General features: G+C 36.5%; 1 protein-coding gene across 1 annotated transcript; it reads right to left on the bottom strand.

Moving 5' to 3' along the window:
* Positions 1–342: 342 nt before the first annotated feature.
* LOC120330688 (translin-associated factor X-interacting protein 1-like) lies at positions 343–20,033 on the bottom strand. The gene is made up of 15 exons (XM_078116418.1): positions 19,794–20,033; positions 18,266–18,403; positions 17,136–17,312; positions 16,278–16,406; positions 15,569–15,705; positions 14,106–14,250; positions 13,111–13,308; positions 11,507–11,606; positions 10,826–10,967; positions 8,971–9,124; positions 8,308–8,425; positions 4,134–4,217; positions 2,893–3,035; positions 1,800–1,925; positions 343–1,179 (listed from the first exon to the last, which is right to left on the bottom strand). Exons 1-15 carry the CDS (start codon positions 19,896–19,898, stop codon positions 985–987), a joined length of 2,091 nt encoding a protein of 696 aa, XP_077972544.1. The 5' UTR covers positions 19,899–20,033; the 3' UTR covers positions 343–984.
* Between the last annotated feature and the right edge of the window lie 1,178 nt (positions 20,034–21,211).

Genomic DNA, 21,211 nt, shown 5'->3' with positions numbered 1-21,211 from the left:
TAGAGTCAAACCAAAATTAAACTGACTGCCTATACCAGTAAAATTTGGACCACGTCTGCTTGTTCATTTTTCAGATGATTTTGATACAATACAAACTATACAGTTTGTCGTACTGGTACCACCAATGTGTGATATTCGTGTCCATGTTTGAGAGCCATTCATTATTGCTCTTGTATTAAATTTAATATTGCATTAGATGTTTCGTTCATTTAATGAAATAAATTTTCTGTAATGTCCAGACCCCAGTAATTTTGAAACGAACCTTTGGTGAAAATATAGTTGAGTAGCAGCCCTGATCCATTTCATTGACCTACAGATAAAGTAAATAATACCTCCTTTCACAGTAGTAAAATTTATTACAAAAAACATGATATAATATTTAAAATATAAAATTTCTGTATCACTGCTTAGGCCACCTGACCTCCATGATGAGCAAAATGACAACAGAGAAGAACAGAAATTTTCATTTTTGTAAACTGGTTCTTTCTTGAATGGGGAAGTTTGCATGAGGGGATGAGTTTGTCAACAACTTATATAACTGCTTTAGCGAATATGAAGTACGAGTATGAAGTGCACAAACATTAATTAACAGCCATGGTGAAATCCAGTGTTGTATTAGTTCTGTTAAAATAAATTTACTTAACATAGAGTAGAACAAAATTGTACACAATATTGTGATCTGAAAAGACCAGTTTTAAATTATGAATCGAAAATTAGAATACATGTCAAATTGAAGCAAATTTGGAATGATTTACATGAAATATTGAGCACCCAACAGTCAAATATTATTTTTCTCCCTTCCATTTTTGCAATGAACATACACTTATTTGTGAAAATTTTCTCTGTTCAAAATGTGTCTAAATTTGATTGGACAGATAAATCAGCATGTTTTTTAGAATATCAACCACAAAATTCTGGAAAATTAACAATCCATGGCCCAATCCACTATATAGTTTCTACCCATAGATATTCATTGTTCCCATTTTACAATGGTGTTCCCACTCTATAAATTCCCCCCTTTTTCATTCTATCAATAACTGTGTCTAAGGCGGCGGGTTCAGCTTGTTCTGTAAGCTCTGGAGTGCAAGAGTAAGCAATGCTAAGATACTTCTGCATGATGGGTGAAGTGATCTGGGGATCTAGCATCATTAATGTCTCCTTCATTTCTTGCATTGGGACCTTTAAATTAAAATAAAATTTTAGCAGGCATAAACTATGCGAGGGAACTTCTGTAAAAAGGACAATGCTCCATAAATCACACCAGAGTCTCTTGCATAGGTGATTGCTTTAAATTAGAATATGGGATGAAGCTAGTAGTAATATACATAAAAAGAGATTTTGTGAATTTTAGGTTAAATTGCGAAGTCTTGCGTGTTAAATGTGTTTGCGTATCAGTGAATTTGGCATCATTACTATTTCCACTTTTTGTTGAAGTCATTAAACGTTGCTTTGAGCAAACTAATATGAAAAAGTTCCATCTTACATTCAAACTACCCTTTCTCCTAAAGACAATGCGCATTAACCCTAAAGTGGCATCACCCGCAAAAGTGTTGCTGTCCTAGGATTCAATGATAGAAATTACAAACGAATTTGGACCATTTAAAAGAAGTTGTGAACCTATTTATAGTAGCTGGAGAAGCATTAAGATACCACATTTTTCATATCTTAAATGGGTTGGAAATCAATTTTTTCGGTAAAATAAAGGAATTCTAAATAATGTCAAGTTTTACTTGCCCCCTCAATGCCCTAATGATCATATCCATTCGATCAGATCATGGTTCCGCCCACACCACACCCACCTCATCTTTTCCTTCCAATTGTTTGAATATCTCATCCACATAGGCGTCTCTCTCATCTCTTTCTTGCTGTCTCAACAAAGTAAGAAAAGGACCAGTGTTCCCTTCTTCATCTTCTGTGAATAATGCCTGAAAAAAAAAGAGTGTTCACTTTAAAAATTGTAGGTTTTCATATTTATTTCAGAAAAGAAGGACACGCAACATGGCTCAGTCGAATTTTGAACCACACCCTCTTATTAAGTTATCACTTCAGTTCATATTGGAACAGTTATTGAATTCAAAAAATCATTGCAGATGTATTGGTCTGGATTGTGGAGTAAGCGCAGCGTGTGGGTGCAAAGGTCGAATAGTCAAGGCATTATACTTAACTGTAATGGCGTCATAATTTACACAACTCAGGTTCAAATACCAGATCCCATCACCTCACGCATGGTGTAATAAATTTGGTAAACAATGCGAAACTGAAATGATTCAGCCCCTTTCAAACTATAGCAGACCCCTATCTAACGATAGCTAATGACTGTTTGAGGTGGAAGTGTTATAAATATGTCCATGCATTCAAAACAAGTAACCTCGTTAACTATTCCCATATCCGAAATGAACTGGTACTTGGACAATAGGGTGGTTCGCCATATGATTAAGCTGTCTCATCACCTTTCTTCTCCCTCTATGAAATGATGAATATGAAAATACCATCCTACTACCACACTAAAGCACCTCTTCACTTAACAGAGCCTTGTTGATAAATATGTTGCGCATCGTGCTAAGCATTGGGAATACACTCGCCACTGCACCTCTGATTACCCTGTGTAGATTCGCAGGTTCGAATCCCACGCGGGGATAGTTATGTGTGAGAGGATTGCTGGACTCCTCTCCGCCGTAGAGTGGTTTATGTAACAGGTGGTTTGTTATGGCTTCCTCCACCATTAAGTTCATGCTTCCAAAAACAAATACCTGGCTAACTAATCCCATGGTAACTAGATGAGAGGCCGTGGTTCGTCATATGATTAAGCCGTCTTATTTCTTCCTTCTCCCCTGCGATAAATATGTAAATCCTATACATCGAATAAAAAGCTAAAAGAAAAAAAACAAATACCCGATAAACAATAGTCGTCGTCGTATCAGAAACCATTTCCAGTTCAGCCTGTGCTGCAGATACTAAAGCTTCAATTTCTGGATCCATCTTTAATGGGAACGCTTTCTTGATCGCTGCTCCAAACTGATCGAGATTTAGACTACCTGGAAGAAGAATTCGAACATAAAACCAGCCAGAATCATCGGCATAATGTTAAACTCGTTTTAAACGAAACACCTATCCAAGATCGTAGCCAGGGGGAAGGAGTTTCATTTCAAAACCCCCCTCCTTTTGGAAATGTAAAAAAGAAATTTTTTTGTATCATACATGGCAAATTTTGGCAGCTTGAAACACGCTTTTTATTCTCGACCTTCGAGACTTGAAAACAACCTTTTTGCAGCCTCCTGTTGACTCGCTAGCTGTTATGGTCTAAATTGGCAATTAGAAATTTAGGACCCCCCCCCACCTCTTTGAAAATATCTGGCTACACCCCTACACCTATCCTAATTCTGTGTGAGATAGTTGCAGGACTTCTCGTTATCAGTGGGTGCTTAGGTAACCGTTGGTCAGTTAGAGCTTCCTCTATCATCAGGTTCAAGCATATGGAATCAATACCTGAATAAATATTTGGTACTCCTGAAATATGCGCACCAAGATGTCGCATAACCTGAACCCTAACCTGGTTCACAACTTGAGTTTAGGTTGTGCGCCATCTTGGTGCGCATACTTCAGGAGGTCCAAATATTCTACATCTGACATGGGCTGGTAACCAGACAAGAGGCCGTGATTTGGCACATGTTTAAGTTTCTTATCTTATCTGGCTTTCTTTCCCTGGCATAAACATGAATTTCCATCCTATTCATTTGAAATGTTCAATTTTTTGACCTCCTGAAGTATGTGTACCAAGATGGCGCACAACCTGAACTCAGGTTGTGTACCAGGTTAGGTTCAGGTTGTGCGACATCTTGGTGCGCTTACTTCAGGAGTACCCAATGTTTGTCTAGGCACTTCACCAATTCTTTACTTAAAAGTGGGTACTGATGATATCAAGTGAGTGTAATATTAATATCTAACCCTTTTTAAACGATTTCTGAGGATTTGCAGCAAAAACTGACATGATAAGAACAAGTCCTGGAAAAACGAGTGAGACTAAATTAATCTGAATACAGCCCCACTAAGTGTTTAAAATCACAACTTTGCGTGAATGTTTGCAACAAAATTTACGGTTTAGCTCAAAACAAGAAAACTTCGAGTAAACTTACCGGCTTTCTCATTATCAAGTTCATCCAATGAAACCATCAATGTTTTGATCACGTCCATCTCTCGGTAGTAAATATCTTCGGAACCTGAACAATCATTGGGTTATAACATATTTAGGGAAGCTGATAAAGCACTTTTCAAACTTTATTGTGTACAGAATAGGGCAGTGGTTCTTAAACTTTTTGGAGCGCGACCCAAATCTGAGTTTCACGAATACTCGTGACCCAATCCTAAATAACGCAAAATGTGTTTTTAATGTTAGTACAGTTTGACTCAAATACAGACAACTATTTATTAGAAACAGTCCATTGACTCAGTGAGATTGATGAAACTGAAATTATCTTTTCATTATATTCTCAATACACAGCTCAATTTTACTGAGCGCAATACGCAAGTTGTCACGGGAATCGATGCGATTGCGAGCTTAGTTTTAATAACCGTCAGTGCCAAAAATCCTCGCTCGAACAAGTAAGTGCCTTGTCGCGAATTGTAGCAGAAACCTCGTCCGCTGTCCGTCGCAAACACGACATCCTAGCTGGCTTTTGATATCTCTCGCAATATACAACTTTTTACTCATCAAATGTGCACACACTGCTTCGTTCGCGGTAAATGGTGACTCGAGATGAAGTCCCATTTTCTCTAGATATTGAATAATTTAATGTTGAGATGCGAGCTTTTTCATTGCGTCGTCTATTACAATTTACATTACCAAAAAGACACCCGTTTTTAGTTATTTTAATCCACTAAGACGACATTCCGCGAGGTCAACACAACTACAAGCGACGTGCATGGTTACCGATGCCATAAAATAATACACGTGACTGGCATATCAGAATTGTGATGTAACAATGAGCTCAAGACAGTTCTTTCCGTGAATGAAACTTTATATTCCATTATTTTTAAATACCAGAGTTTAGAAGCTAAATTGAAACATTGGGAAAGCTGAAAATTCGTCCTTTTTCTCTTAGATTTCCCTTGCATTTAAGACTTTGTCGCGACCCACTTTTAAACCTTCCGCGACCCATGTTTGGGTCGCGACCCATACTTTAAGAACCACTGATCTAACGTCTGGTACACATCATTTTCCGCGAGAACTCAAAGGCCGCAAAAAAGTCATTCAATTTAAAATAAAGAATGTTTCACGTATTCCAAATGTTTAAGATTGTTGCAATCAGGTAATCGGAAAATCGCCAGGAAGTTGGCACTCGGCACAAATAATAATTATTATTATAATCAATTTAGATTGTAACAACGTAAATATGGTGCAATAAACCCGTCTTCGTGTCCTGGATATGCAAGCTGGTATTACGTTTGTCTGCCGCTTTTGTGGGTTATTTGCGAGAAAACACAAGTACTGTATAATCAAACGAGTGAGATTTCGTCGCGAGAGAAAACGCGCGTCACTGATTCATAAATTAGAAACACGAAATACAAAAATTGACGCACGGAGCCGAAACCGAATCCTGTTATCGGATCCTTTTGGATTCGACTTAACAAGGTCCCTCGCGACTCCTGTCGCACAACTATCATTATATTTTTTGGACACGTAGTGGACGACATAACGATCGTTTCAAAATTTTGTTGTTATTGTTATTATTATTTGTCCCCATCATTTAAAAAAAAAATCGCTTTTCTCTTCGAATACTGGACCAATTGCTTTGAAATTTTCAGTGGTTGAAGATAATTTTTCCCCAGAAGGCTATTACTTTTATTCATTTTAAATATTTCTGTTAGCTCTGTGAGATTAGTTTTTGTTTGCTATGACGTCATTAAACGCTCTGTGGACATCGGACGCCATTTTGTGTCCTACTGTACTGCTTCGCTCGGTGTGAATATATTTGTAGACTGTGATCTGACGGTACGGTAAACCGTACTGTACTGCGAACAGACGTGTCCATATATTTGGGCGTAGCTCTCTTGTTTTCCTGTACCAATTTTTTGTGCATTTGATGTTTTTGTGATGACGAATAAATGATTGACTGATTGATCAACTAATTTCAATTTCATGATATTTGAACGCTTTCGTAGAGTTGGTTTATGATTCGTTTATTTTCAATCTATCAAATTTACATTATGGACATTTGTATTTATTGATACTGGTAGGGTACCGGTACCAGACCCGACCTAAGGCTAATTGGCTTTCAATTCGAAATATTGCTATACCTGTTTCACTGTAATATTTCCCCGTCTAACGTGTGGCCTCCAAAACACCCTCATCACTTATAAAGTAAAGGACTTTAGTTAATAGCAGTACCGTAACTTCCGACTCCAGCTCTCATTAAGTTACTCAATGCAGCCTTTTAATCAGGTATACCCTTTTAGCCTCAAAGCAGTCTAAATGTTGATTACCGTGTTTCCCAGAAAATAAGACCTAGACTGAATTTAAAAATGATTTCAATATAAGCCCTCCCTCCCCTTGAAATAAGACCTAGTCAATAACGCGTCAATATATCTTGTATAACAGTGGTTCTTAAACTTTTTTGAGCACGACCCAAATCTGAGTTTCACGAATACTCACGACCCAATCCTAAATAACGCAAAATGTGTTTTTAATGTTAGTACAGTTTGACTCAAATACAGACAACTATTTATTAGAAACAGTCCACTGACTCAGTGAGATTGATGAAACTGAAATTTTCTTTTCATTATATTCTCAATACACAGCTCAATTTTACTGAGCGCAATACGCAAGTTGTCACGGGAATCGATGCGATTGCGAGCTTAGTTTTAATAACCGTCAGTGCCAAAAATTCTCCGCTCGAACAAGTAAGTGCCTTGTCGCGAATTGTAGCAGAAACCTCGTCCGCTGTCCGTCGCAAACACGACATCCTAGCTGGCTTTTGATATCTCTCGCAATATACAACTTTTTACTCATCAAATGTGCACACACTGCTTCGTTCGCGGTAAATGGTGACTCGAGATGAAGTCCCATTTTCTCTAGATATTGAATAATTTAATGTTGAGATGCGAGCTTTTTCATTGCGTCGTCTATTACAATTTACATTACCAAGAAGACACCCGTTTTTAGTTATTTTAATCCACTAAGACGACATTCCGCGAGGTCAACACAACGACAAGCGACGTGCATGGTTACCGATGCCATAAAATAATACACGTGACTGGCATATCAGAATTGTGATGTAACAATGACCTCAAGACAGTTCTTTCCGTGAATGAAACTTTATATTCCATTATTTTTAAATACCAGAGTTTAGAAGCTAAATTGAAACATTGGGAAAGCTGAAAATTCGTGCTTTTTCTCTAAGATTTCTCTTGCATTTAAGACTTTGTCGCGACCCACTTTTAAACCTTCCGCGACCCATGTTTGGGTCGCGACCCATACTTTAAGAACCACTGGAATAGGGCAAGCAAGAAGAAAATTAAGAAGGGAATTTTAAAACATGCAACATGAACCACAAAATTGAAAAGCCATTTGCACAAGTTTTTGAGCCGACTCGCATGGCTTCTTGCATGATACAATTATGTGCTTGTGTACAGTTGGGTCTAGTGTAGTCTACAATTTCAGGTTGTAAATGATTTCTACAATTAAATTTTTTGTGAGAAGTATCTCACCTTCCACTCCAAGCAAGGGTCTGTACAAGCACCAGGATTGGATAGAAATCTCCTAACCAGGGGTTCCCAAGCTTTTTTCAGGACGACCCCAAACACAACTTTCAAGTGTCCAGTGTGACCCCAGATCAATATATATCATTTTCATGAAACTTTAGAGCTTCTTTCATCGGACTTTTTAGTTTGGTCATGTGGTGGTATTAAGTAAAAAAAGCTAATACCAAACAGTGATGTCACAATAACCATCTACATTTTCTATAGCATAAGCATAGAGCAATGCCTATGGGTCTGTTTTACAGTGAGCCATGGTACAAACTGCTAAATTTAACACGGTTTGTCAAATCAATGCATAGACAATTTTTTGAGGGGGCGTGAAGCTAATTGAAAATGAAAATATTTGTTAGATTTGATCTTGCCCGCCTTATTTGGGATATTTACTTTTCTTCATTTCTGGTATTTACGTTTCATCAACGCAATTCCAATGTGTTTTTTATTAAAACATACTTCCGAATCACTGCGCTTGATTTCAGTTGGGTGGGTGTTTTAGATCCTGCTCATCTTCAGCCTCGTACTGAGTAAAAATGCATCATAAAACACATCACCTACCTTTACCATTCAAAACATCGGCAAACAGTTTAACATGAGGTTCATTCTCAAAGTTGATCAAAGCTTGTTTCAATGAATATCCCCACTCTGCTACCATTTCTGGGTCGTTGTATTTTTGCTGGAAATTTGCAAGTTTCATTTAAATATAAATAATCTAACTAATGGTGCCTGAAAAGTTCCTCCCAAAAACTCCCTCGAACAGCTTCAAGAAGAAAAATTTCTTCCATAAAATATTCATTTCATAGAAAATCAACCTATAATTTTTCTTTTCATAAAAGCTCTATTTATTATACTTCAATTTTTTATAGAAGGAAATATTTCGATATTCATCCTAGCATTAAGTTTAGTAAATAATAAATATCTGACAGTGAAATGGTAAAAAAAATTTGTTACAATTAACATAATATAGTATGTAAAATGAAATCCATTAGGAATAATTTTCAATCCTAATGTTCATATTTTCATACTGTCTTCCATAATGAACATCTTTGTAGATATTTTTGTTGTTGAAAGCAATGACATATTTCTTAAATATTTAAAGATTTCGGTTGGTTGGGGATGCAGATCACAATCATATCGATCTTATGCTCATTTTCTTTTGGAAAAGTATCAAAAATATTTCAATATTTATACACAACTGTTTAAAGAATTTCCAAGGCTTACCCTAAAATAATCGAGCAGAAATTCTTTCATGTCTTGGCGAGCCCCTTTCAGACGATCACTTTCCGTTTTCGAACTCCAGATAAGTTTCAGAAGATTTGCAACTTCAGCTTTTGATAACATTCGATTGCGAATAGTTCCTTCAAACTGAAGGTATCTGTGAATATAGGAATAAATTATAATAATTTGAATATGTTAGTAGAAGACTTCTGAAATTTTAACAGATTGAAAAAAGTTGTGTACAATAGATTTGAAGAAAAGCCATAGACATAGACTTATTTCTTTATACTGGATTAGAGGCAGAGCTAACTAAACTATTCAAAGATTGAAAGAGTTGAAATTTTCATTTGCAACTATAAATGTTTCTAGACACTAAATTGTGAGAATTTAAAATTTTGTTATTCCAAAGATATTGAATTGCAGTCAGCATCAAAATTTTTGACAACCCCCATTTATTTTAAGATAGCTCTCAAGCGTGCTGGTAACTTTCTGTAACTTCAAAACCTGTAGCATGGAATTCTTGGCGAAAAATTCAAATAGTAACTGCTTTAATACTAGCAAAAATAACAAACTCAGAGCTTGTTTTAGCTCTACTTGCGTCATTCATACTAGAGAAAGTGATGCAAATAGCTTAACCACTCATAGCCATATCTCAGTTCTAGAAAGCTAACATGGTTACTGTACTTCTAAGAATATGTCAGGTAAACCTCAGCTAATATGAAGCAAATCAACTGAAAACCCACCTGCTTTTTCTTCTGACAAAGATGTCCTACCTTCATGCATATCCTTCATTCTGCATATTCTCTTAGAATTTTTCTATATACCGGTATTCCAATTAAATTAATAATATTCACCTACAACATTGTATCACATAAATCACTGTGTATAAGTAATGATGCATCTCTGCAATCCCCTACATAAATATTCACTCTTTCCAGCCAGCGTCTGTAAACTTATTTATTAATATATGTTTCATGCAACTCACTAATATACAGTTAAACTGCATCTCTTCACTGTCTTCCTATTTTTTTTTCAAAGAAAACTTTATGTGTATATCCTTATAGCAAACATTTTCGATTGCACATAGAATAAATATTACAGCACTGACAGCATTTAACCATATAATAATAGCTAACCTGATCTGTTAAATAAATCTGCAAGTGTAAGGTATAAAAGAGTATATGCCAGCATGGAATATAGTAAGATCTGAATAAGTTGTATGAACTGCAGATACAAAAAGTAAAACAGAAAAACTGAGCTTCCAAAAGTATCATCTTTCAAATAAGCTTGGATTTTTGCAAACTACACAAATAACACACTCAATATTCTTGTTACAAAATGTTCTCAGTTGCATATATAATACAAATAACAGCACTGCATATCAAGCTATCACTGTGTAGTATGAAATTTGTAAGCGAAAGTTGATACATAGAGAGAATTCATCAAAGAAATATTGACATGTGAAGTAGACAATACTGATATGATTTAAAAAGAAAATTAAAAATGATAGACTAAAATTACTGATCCCTGAAATAAATGTCATCTCTCATCTTGATTGACCTACTCTAATAGCACTTCTATACAGATGTGTGATATATTCTCTCAATTGCATATATAAGACATATAACAAGCTATAACTTATATTTTAAGACAATATGTACTTCCTGGATTTCTGTCTCATTTGTTTGTCTTGCGTACTGTATTTTTTGTACCATGGTCGAGTTCAAAATAAATTAACAATTCTGACTGGGATGAATAATTCTGCATCAATGAAGAAGGTTTAAAAGGATGGAAGCATAGCATACCATAAAATATAGAAAAAATTAATAATAAGTAAAATTAATGTTAAGAATCAGACTTTGGAACTTCTTCTCCCACGCCTTCCCCTTCGAATGTTTCAGGTCCTTTATCGTGACCAGCTTTCAGTTCACTGACAAGAGAATCGAGGATGTCGGCACTGCGTTTGCCGTGATATAAATCGTACCAACGCTCTTGACCACCTGGATAAAGTGAAAAAGAATTGCAGGTTAGGCGCTCCCAAAGTATGTGCCCAAAGATGGCGCACAACCTGAACCCTAATCTGGTACGCATAGTATGTTAAGGTTGTGCGCCATCTTGGTGCCCATACTTCTGGAGGTCTGAATTTTGTTGTTTATTCTGGACAGGGATGGCCAAAAATAATTTTTTCAAATATGGAATTTTGAATATGTTCTGAATCTACTTTATGTCAATCAAACGGCGGTTCCAGAAGTGTGATTATCAATATAGAGGTGACTAATTTTGTTCGCCTACTTTACATCCAGTTGTGTAAAGGGACTGAAACCTATGGGCAGGGGGGGTATTCGCTTGGCTAACACAGACAGTCCCGAACTCGTAATAGAACTGAAATAAGGAAAATCGGAATAATATTATGGCCTAACCCTAACCAGGTACATAGGCTACGGGAGTAGCCAATCGGTCCTTCTATTTTGAAGCAAATAGTATTGTTACAGATATTAAAGTTAACATGTATCCTGGCGAGAAAATTCCTTATTCTCACCGGGAACAATCTCAGCGCATTTTTTCCACTGCGGTCTCGGGGTCGCGCTTCTTCTCAATGTTTCTGCTTCTGTATAATATTCATCTCTTTGATCTATAACCTAAAAATATATAAATTTGAATTTTCAATTTCGGGACTAGAATCTAAAACCTGGCACTTCTTCCAAACCACATTATCAAGAATGCAATCAATTTTGATAGCTCGCCAGGTCACAAGTTGAGATTTCGGGCTAAAACCAGATGCCAAATAAATAAAATTTGATGGCACCTTGAAGACTTTTTGTGTGCATAAAAAATCACTGGATCCCTCTTTGTCACAGTTTGGTTCCCATAAGCCCCGGTCAACTACCATCGAGCTCAAACAAATAGCTGGGATCCATGCCTGACATAGATTGGTAACCGCACAAAAGTCTGGGGCTTTCTATACGATTAAATCGTCTTGTCGTCTTTCCTTCCCCCCGGGATAAATATGAAAATCTTAATTTAATTCTAATAACATTAAGCACAACAAATGAACCATCAATGAGCCGTTTTATCAGCTTTGCTATCCTTCAAAAAAAAAGTTGGAAAATATATCGTAATTGTCAGGTATTTCGCAAATATATTATAGAAAGTTAACTGACAGTAACCACTTCTCAACTTGCATATAAAACCAAGTTGCATATACAACCAACTTTCATATACAACCAACTTGCATATACAACCTACTTGCACATACAAGCAACTTGCAAATACAAGCAGCTTGCACATACAACCTACTCGCACATACCACCTACTCGAATATACAACCGACTTTCACATACAACCAACTTGCCTATACAACCAACTTGCACATACAACCAACTTGCACATACAACCAACTTGCACATACAATCAACTTGCACATACAGCCTACTTGCATATACAACCAACTTTCACATACAACCAACTTGCACATACAACCAACTTGCACATACAATCAACTTGCACATACAACCTATTCGCATATACAACCTACTTGCATATACAACCAACTTCCACATACAACCAACTTGCACATACAACCAACTTGTACATACAATCAACTTGCACATACAACCTACTTGCATATACAACCAACTTTCACATACAACCAACTTGCACATACAACCAACTTGCACATACAACCAACTTGCACACACAATCAACTTGCACATACAATCAACTTGCACATACAACTAACTTGCCCATACAACCAACTTGCATATACAACTTGCAAATACAATGTTGCATATACAACCTCCTCGCATATACAACCAACTTGCACCAACTTGCACATACAACCAAGTTGCAGATACAACCAACTTGCACACACAATCAACTTGCACATACAATCAACTTGCACATACAACCAACTTGCATATACAACCTCCTCGCATATACAACCAACTAGCACATGCACCCAACTTGCATATACAACTTGCACATACAATGTTGCATATACAACCTCCTCGCATATACAACCAACTTGCACATGCAACCAACTTGCCTATACAACCTCCTCGCATATACAACCAACTAGCACATGCAACCAACTTGCACATACAACCTACTTGCATATACAACCAACTAACATATACGACCAACCTGCTGGTGCACATCCAACAAGGTATCATGTTCTGATTTGAGCTTTGAGAAATCTTGTTGGAAAGTCTCGTATTTTTCATTCATCTCAGTGAAATTTGTTTCCAATGCAAGGAAATCTCGGCGAGGAATCACATCTCCGTAATCTGCCTTGATTCGATTTAATTCAGCAGCTTGAGTGCCCAGATTCTCTCGTGCTACCTGAAAAGAAAAAAGGCTCCAGGATAAGTTGAAGGATAAACGGCAAGCGCATTGTCAGATCCTATTGAATGTGAGAATATTACTGTTAGATTGTAGGCTTGGCTGATAAGGATGCCAAACATAAATAGCCACTGAATCAGCTAAAATTGAAATCAATACAGCGAGAAAATTCTACAATAATAGGTTCAAAGAAATTTGTTGAATTCTTGGCAGTGATAACGAAGTGCCCCAAAACTGATGAGGTGCCTGTGGAAAATCTGGACAAATTGTATAGATAGAGATCGTATAGATATTGTATAGATATCGCGTAAGATACGAGGGGGTCTAACAGACAAACAAACAAACAAATACCTAACAACATACTTATCGAGATCGATAAGTAACAATTAATAGGTCTACCTTGTTTACAATAAACCAAGCAAGAAATCAAAATACCCTCTCTGAAATCAAGAATTATGGCACCTATGTACAATATAAATAATTTGGTTTGTGTCCAAAAATTTGAATAATTTTGAACATATTAACTAAAACAAGAGAGTGATGCTCAAATATAGGGGTCGGGAACCCTTTTGGTCAAGAGAGCCAAAAAAGTACATATTTTCAACTGCTTTTTCCGTGAGAGCCATATAGCATTTCTTCACTTAATCAGTAAGCTTAGCCTTAGAATACTAGATTTTTTTGGGAGCCATATGCTGTCACCAAAAGAGCCATATATGGCTCGCGAGCCATGGGTTCCCGACCCCTGCTCGAATATATGGACACAGAATCGACAAAAAAGCAACCAGAACCCTTCTCACCTTCAAAGCAATTTTTAACCTGACAGGATCATCCTCATCATCCATTGCTCCTTGGCCAGCCATTCTCTTCATGTCTTCATACTGGTGACGTAAATCGTTCATATCGGATATAAGAAGCTTTCTCATGTCACATTCATCTCTGTATCTAAGGGGAGAAAACAGGAATATGTTAGAGAAAAGGGGGACTTTCATTAGAGAATAGGGAGATATCATCTCTGTATCTAAGGGGAGAAAACAGGAATATGTTGAAGAAAAGGGAGAATTTCATTAGAGAATAGGGGGACTTTCATTAGAGAATAAGGGGGACTTTCATTAGAGAATAGGGGGATATTCATCTGTGTATCTAAGGGGAGAAAACAGGAATATGTTAAGAAAAGGGGGAATTTCATTAGAGAATAAGGGGGACTTTCATTAGAGAATAGGGGGATATTCATCCGTGTATCTAAGGGGAGAAAACAGGAATATGTTAAAGAAAAGGGGGAATTTCATTAGAGAATAGGGGGAAACAGCTTCATATTGCATTTCTTTCAGGGGTTATCCTATAGAGAGGAATTGTTCTGTAACTTTTGTTGCTACGAAGCCAGTGAAAAGGTTGACTATTATTTATGGAGCCCCACAAACAGAACAAAAAAAACAATTTTTTATTTACTGATTGATTTCTCTGAGTAAACTAAAAAAACTTTTTTAATGACTTGGATGTATTTGCTGCTTTGTATTATTCAGTATTTTAATAAGTAAATGAATAACTTACAAATCTCAAGGTTCCTCTTACAAAGCACAGGGGCTTTAACATGGAGCACTTTGAGAACGTATGATATAGCCCAAGGTTTCCCAAACTTTTTGGGCCGCGAACCCCCGTTTATGAATCTTATTTTCGACGGACCCCCATTATGTGCCTTATCAATTTCTGTGCCTAATCAAAGATAGAGGATAATGTTTCCTTTGACAAATTAAAACTCATGAAAGTCTGAATTAATACATACTGAAGTTAAACACTGGCTGGCTAACGACAATGCAATAAGATTATGATCTATTTGTATATGTTTCAGGCTCTTTCCATCCCCCTTGCAGACCCCCTATGAAGTCATCACGAACCCCCAGGGGTCCGCAGTCCCAGTTTGCAAAACCCTGAATAGCCTTTTCTTCGGAATGAAACAATCCAGAATACAAGTATCGGGGACGATTAATTGGTAAATTATTACTTTACCCGGCATAGACTGGTAAGACGAAAAATGGTCAAATTATGATTTTTTTGCTCCGTGAATAAATATGAAGTGTTTAAAGATGAAATGCCCTGTTATAGAGAGCCGCCGAGAAATCTTGCATCTTGATAATTAACTGATGATTTTTTCAATACTCGACATAAACTGAAAACCAAACGAGAGGCTGTGGTTCGTCATACGATTGAATACTTTTCCGCTCCCATGAATATGAATAAATATAAAAACCAATCTTATTCCAACCTTTTATATTCTTTCGCCATTTCTTCCTGTAGTTTCAGTATCTGAGCCTGTAATCCTTGCTCTCTTATTCTTCCTTGCCCTAATTCATTCAAAAGTTCTTTCACTTTTCTACGAAGTCCAAGTATTTCATGATTTTCCTGGTAAGGTAGAAAAACAAAATATTTAAAATAAAATAAAGAAATTAAAATGAGGATATTCATTCAACACAAACAAGGCAAATAATAAGCTGTAAACAGAGTTGGTTCAAGCCCAAAGACATTTTCAGACAAATGTCCAATTATTATACCAAACATAGCTACGAAAAAATGATTTATTAGGGGAGAAGTTTCACCCGGCCCGGGTTGATTTTTTTCCAAGAGTAATGAGGATAAAAAACAAGTGTTCACTTCTGATTTTGTGCAAACTGGATGTATACAGGTCCTAAGGCTAGGTTTTATAAACTGAAGCCCCGCCAAAGGAGTCACAGAATGTCTGTCTGGGAGCCACTAGCAATCGCCTTCACTTGGTACCATTTGCAATATGAAAATCCATTAAAAACAAATTATGTTTTCCCATTAAAAAGCAGACAAGCAACAAGCCTTGAAAGTCTGCGGAAGAGAAACCCCAGACCATGAATGAGAACAATGTTGTAAGGGTTTTATAAACACTAATTTCAGTTCTTACAAATATTGTGGCTGCTTTCGTCAGATACAGTGCAACTTTAACTCACCTCTTCTCTTATCCTTAAAATCTTTTGATCGCATTGTTCCGATACTGTTATTAACATTGATTTCAACGGTTCAAGTTCACGAATCTTCTCTCGATAATGACTCAACATTTTTTCATATTCATTTTTGATCTGAGAAAAAAAGGTAATTGTGTTATAGGGAGAGAAATTATGAAATCTTATCTGTATAATGATCTATGCAAGGTATTGAGATGGTTAGTATTGTGTTGATGAATTACTACCAGATGTTGATCAAAAGCTATGACATCATCGTTAACCACAATGGGTTGTAGATATTCGAATAGTGAAGCTGGTCATGCTAGCTATTATGCCGCTGGATAAACTCTGATAGGCTATTCAGTTACCTCTTATAATTTGCATGCTTGTTTCATTTTTTAAATATACACTGCAGTTAGCTGGTTATATGTTTCAGTTGGATGAACTTGATGATGGAGGAAGACATAACCAGCTAAACATGGGTACTCCAGTAGTATGTGTACCAAGCTAGGGTTAGGCCATAATTTTATTCCAATTTTCCGTATTTTACTTCTATTCCGAGTTTGGGGACTGTCTGTGTTAGCCAAGTTAATATACCCCTTGCGCTTAAGTTTCAGTCCCTTCACACAACTTGATGTAAAGTAGGCGAACAAAATCAGTTACCTCTATATTGGTACACATACTTCTGGAGCGCCCAAACATGCTCCCTAGTGTGCAAGTGCAAGTCAATGTCATGATGATATAGCAGCATGGGGGGCCCCAAAATAACCAAATATGAACATAAGAATAGCCTCAAGTTCCTGTTACACAAGCTGGTTGCCATATTCCTTACTCTAATTCATAATATCAATCTTCATAGCTCACTTGTGACAAGAGAGGTCTGTAGGTCTTGAAATCTCCGATCAAATATTCAAACACTTCCCGATAAGCTTGTAATCGAAGTTCGCTTGGTTTGGGGTCTTGACAGTTGAGTGTTATTATTTCACGTTCAACATAGTTCTCTAAAGCTTCCAAGAATTTAGGCTTTGGGATGACGCTTTGCTGTAATAAAAAAGATAGAATAATATATATGCACATCAAGCCTTTTAGGAGACACTCGGTAATTTAGTTATGAGAATTTCAAATCATCTCAATATATTGAGGGGCGGAACCAACCCCCCACCTCTTTTAAGATGTAAAAAAAAATTCTGTATCATACATAGAAAATTTTCATAGCTTGAAACGATTTTAAGACCCCCGCTAGGTATTACCATCTACATTGGAAGTTAGAAATCTCAGACCCCCCCCTCCCCCTTTGAAAATTCCTCGCTGTGCCCCTGAACTTAAATAAGTTGGTATTGCAGCTCAAAAATTCTGGGTTCAATTTCATGTGCAACAGTACGACTTTACCGGAATAACGGTGCTCGCCACTAATACAGTCTAGAAATACTGTAATAATTAGTTCAGAAGATCCCGTGTGCTGCACACAAATAGGTTCGAAGTTCACGATGCAAACGAAGATACTTTATTGAATAGTGTGTAATAGGGAATTGTGCGAAATCCACGCTTAAAGCAGATTAAATAAGATCGACAAAATACAACGCTTACTCTTAGAACAGAGACACTGGCTGACACTGAGAATCCGCAGCACAGTTCTCAGTTGAATCTAATTGACGGACGAATTAAAGCTCAGACTCCACCCACCAATGCATATGCAATAACTAGACACAAAATAAAAATAAAATACAAAACAATAAAAAATAGGACAATTCCAGTCCCGCCACACATGCCTACCATCTCACACTCGGTATAATCAATTGGGCGACGGTCGAATCTAAAAGATTTTGGTTTATTCAAAAATAGTAGCTTCTTACACTTTGTTAGATATCTATGGATGCTTGTATAAGCCTTGTTTGAAGCACGTAAATAAGTATTGTTTGGAAAAATATACCCGAATTCCCTATGTTTGAAGAAGTCATAAAAACTCCAAATATTGTTTATAAAACACGTCTCACCTTTTTTGGGCCTTTACCTCCCCGGCCAATTGCACCAATATCTGTAATACTTCGACTCGCATACGCCGGCCATGAATCCAGTTCGCCTGATTGTGTATCAATACCTGGTCTGAGGACTGATTGTGGGGGAAGTTGATGCTGAAATAAAGGAAATTTTTGTAGTCTCAAAGTTTTTTCAAAGTCGTTAATCAGATATGTGACATTGACTACCTCATATTTCAGTATCTGTTTCTATGATTATATAGTTAGTTATCTATGTCTGCTCGTACACGGCTTTGGCTCAGAGAGAAAGACGTGAGTAAACATGGTATGAAATAAATATAAGTAAAAAGAATCACAAAAACATGAAGGTAAACTGAAAATTTGTGCTTGCCAGATTGTTTCATAGCTGCAATATAAGTATAAGTTTATTTCGACTCCATAATCAGCAATACTCGATAAAATAATAGATAAAAACAAAAGTAAAAGTAACTGATTATAGAATCGGGAAAGCAAACAAAACCTCAAGTAAGGTTTGAAACGTACAGATTTTAGATGGAAAGGTATTGATGAAAAAAGTAGTATGTGTTCGCTCACCCAAAAGGTAAAAAAAACTAATTAAGGCACGCACGCACATACAAACATCGAGACATGATAAGGTCGGAAGTTTAAAAAGCAATAAAAAAATAAATTAAACTACTCAGTAAAAAGAAAAATATACAAACAAATGAAAAAAAATGAATAAATTCTTTTGCCACACCAAAGTAATAATTTTATGAGGATTGCCAAATTGGATACCGAATTAGTCAACAGGAGTATTATCCTGCGGATAGAAAAGTATTCCTCAAAAGATATCGTTGAGCTGACTATAATTGGAGTCACCTGATGCAGTAATACCAAATTGCCCAATCAGAATTGCCAAGTTGGATGTATGAAGAGGTGTGCTAGACCTGCTTCACTCACCAAATAGAGCAACCTGGTAACACTAAAATAGCATGTTCAAAACAGGAAACCCTTTAAATATATTTAATACTCTATGTTGGTAAAAATAATGTCAACATATAGGGTCTAGTATAGTTTAGTACCACAAGTACTTCCTGTGGGCGTAGCATAAAGAATTTTGTATATGCTATTCTTAACCCCCACCTGACTATGCCATCCAAAAAATCAGTCACTACGACGTCACCATCACGTCATAGGAATTGCCGAAGTATAATTACGATCGCCCGAAATGACATCTGCGCCGCCGATAACAAACTTGCTAAAGCCGGCGATCTCTCTCCTATCGTAATTGTTGTCACGAGAAAACGGGAGAAATTGATTGCTCGATTTCGGTGATCGTCTGCGCGTTTTGGACGACCATCCGCATACTTCGGTGGGCCTTATTTCGCCACTGTGACGTCGAAATAACGTAATTTTTCGGTGACGTAGTCAGGTGGGGGTTAGGATTGACATATACAAAAATTGTTGAGCCAGGTCAACTAGAAGTACATGTGGTACTAAACTATACCAGACCCAACATATATTAGTGTATTAAAGAAAATTTTACCCTGGAACTGACTCCGCTAAGTTTATAGGAAGGACCCTGGTCTCTGTGAAGTGTTGTTCCAGCTTCCGGTTCGATGGGAGGCAATCTTACTGGCTTTAAAGACATTTCTTCGATTTCTTATTATTTCCTCGTAATTTTAAACACCATAAACTATTGAAAAATATGCTGAATAGCCGAACGAAAGAGCAAAAACAAAACTCAACGTGTTCGATGAAGCGTGGATGTTTCCATGCCAACAGTAAACACAGTCCCGTTGGCGGCAGTAGAGAACCATAAACATTGTAGTAAATGGTGGTGACACGAGTCGAGAAAATTAATAAATCCGGAATTTCATATAAAATTAATCGGCTGATCGTTGCAAATTTGAAAGTCTGCATTCTCTGGCCTTGTTTACTCGGTCGCGCCGTGCGAATTCGAATTGGTAGGGATTTTAAATTTACTAAAAGCAAGCGAAAGAAATGATTTATTGTTATATGAGCACATGGATGATCTTATACATAGGTCAATCATGATGTAAGTTTATATGCAACACCATACTGTGTAAATTATTGAAAGTGTATTATTGGTACATTATTTTCATGAGAAGATGGTGTATGGACTATAGAATATAGGTGGCGAATAGGGAAAACCCAATACAAAAGCGGTGGTTTTTTCCATTTTCCCTGTCTAATTTTTGTATTTTCATTTCATTTTTCAAAAAAAAAAAAAAATTCAAAATATGAATACGAAAATTCCGTTTGGCATTGGAATTTACTTGGCAAAAAATAAAATAAATAAATTCGTATTGTAGGCGTTTTTTTGCTGTTATTCTCGGAAAGCATATGCGACTTGTCACGATTTTATATTGTTAGTTGATTAATTATTATATGATACTTTTGTTTCAAACAAGTCTATTCCGGTAGCTTGATTGCGCAAAAAAGTTTAAACTAATTTCCGAATTTTGATGGCGAGTTTACTGAAATTTGGATTTATTGTTGTATCACTTGTATGTTTATTTTTTTATTCATTTTTTTGGCGGGGAAGGGGGGGAGTACCGGTAATCCTATATTGAGCACAAATCGTGTGTTGACGGTCTAATGGTCGTATTGGATATGTCTTATCGTGGAACATTGATATTTATTTGTAATAGCTGAATAGAGATAAGTCAGTGAATTATGAAGTTAGATGGTTTTAAATGAAGTTATTACGTTATAATGATGGATCTTGGATTCTATACTTCACTTTTGGCCTCTTAGATTACTGTATTACCTCTTTTTTAAGATCTACTGTGAATCTGATTGTCGTATCGGATATTTTATGTATTCATTGTGTTATTTTTGCTTGTGTTTATTTCTTTGTGTTATTTTTATATGGACCGCAGCGGTCTGGAGTAATAATTGAATTGATGGCAGACTATTTAAAATTCAATGTAGGCCATA

The sequence above is a fragment of the Styela clava genome, chromosome 9, assembly GCF_964204865.1.
Source record: "Styela clava chromosome 9, kaStyClav1.hap1.2, whole genome shotgun sequence".
NCBI classification, from domain to species: domain Eukaryota; kingdom Metazoa; phylum Chordata; class Ascidiacea; order Stolidobranchia; family Styelidae; genus Styela; species Styela clava.
The sequence above is the reverse complement of the archived record's forward strand: the minus strand, read 5'-3'. Positions and strand labels throughout refer to the sequence as shown.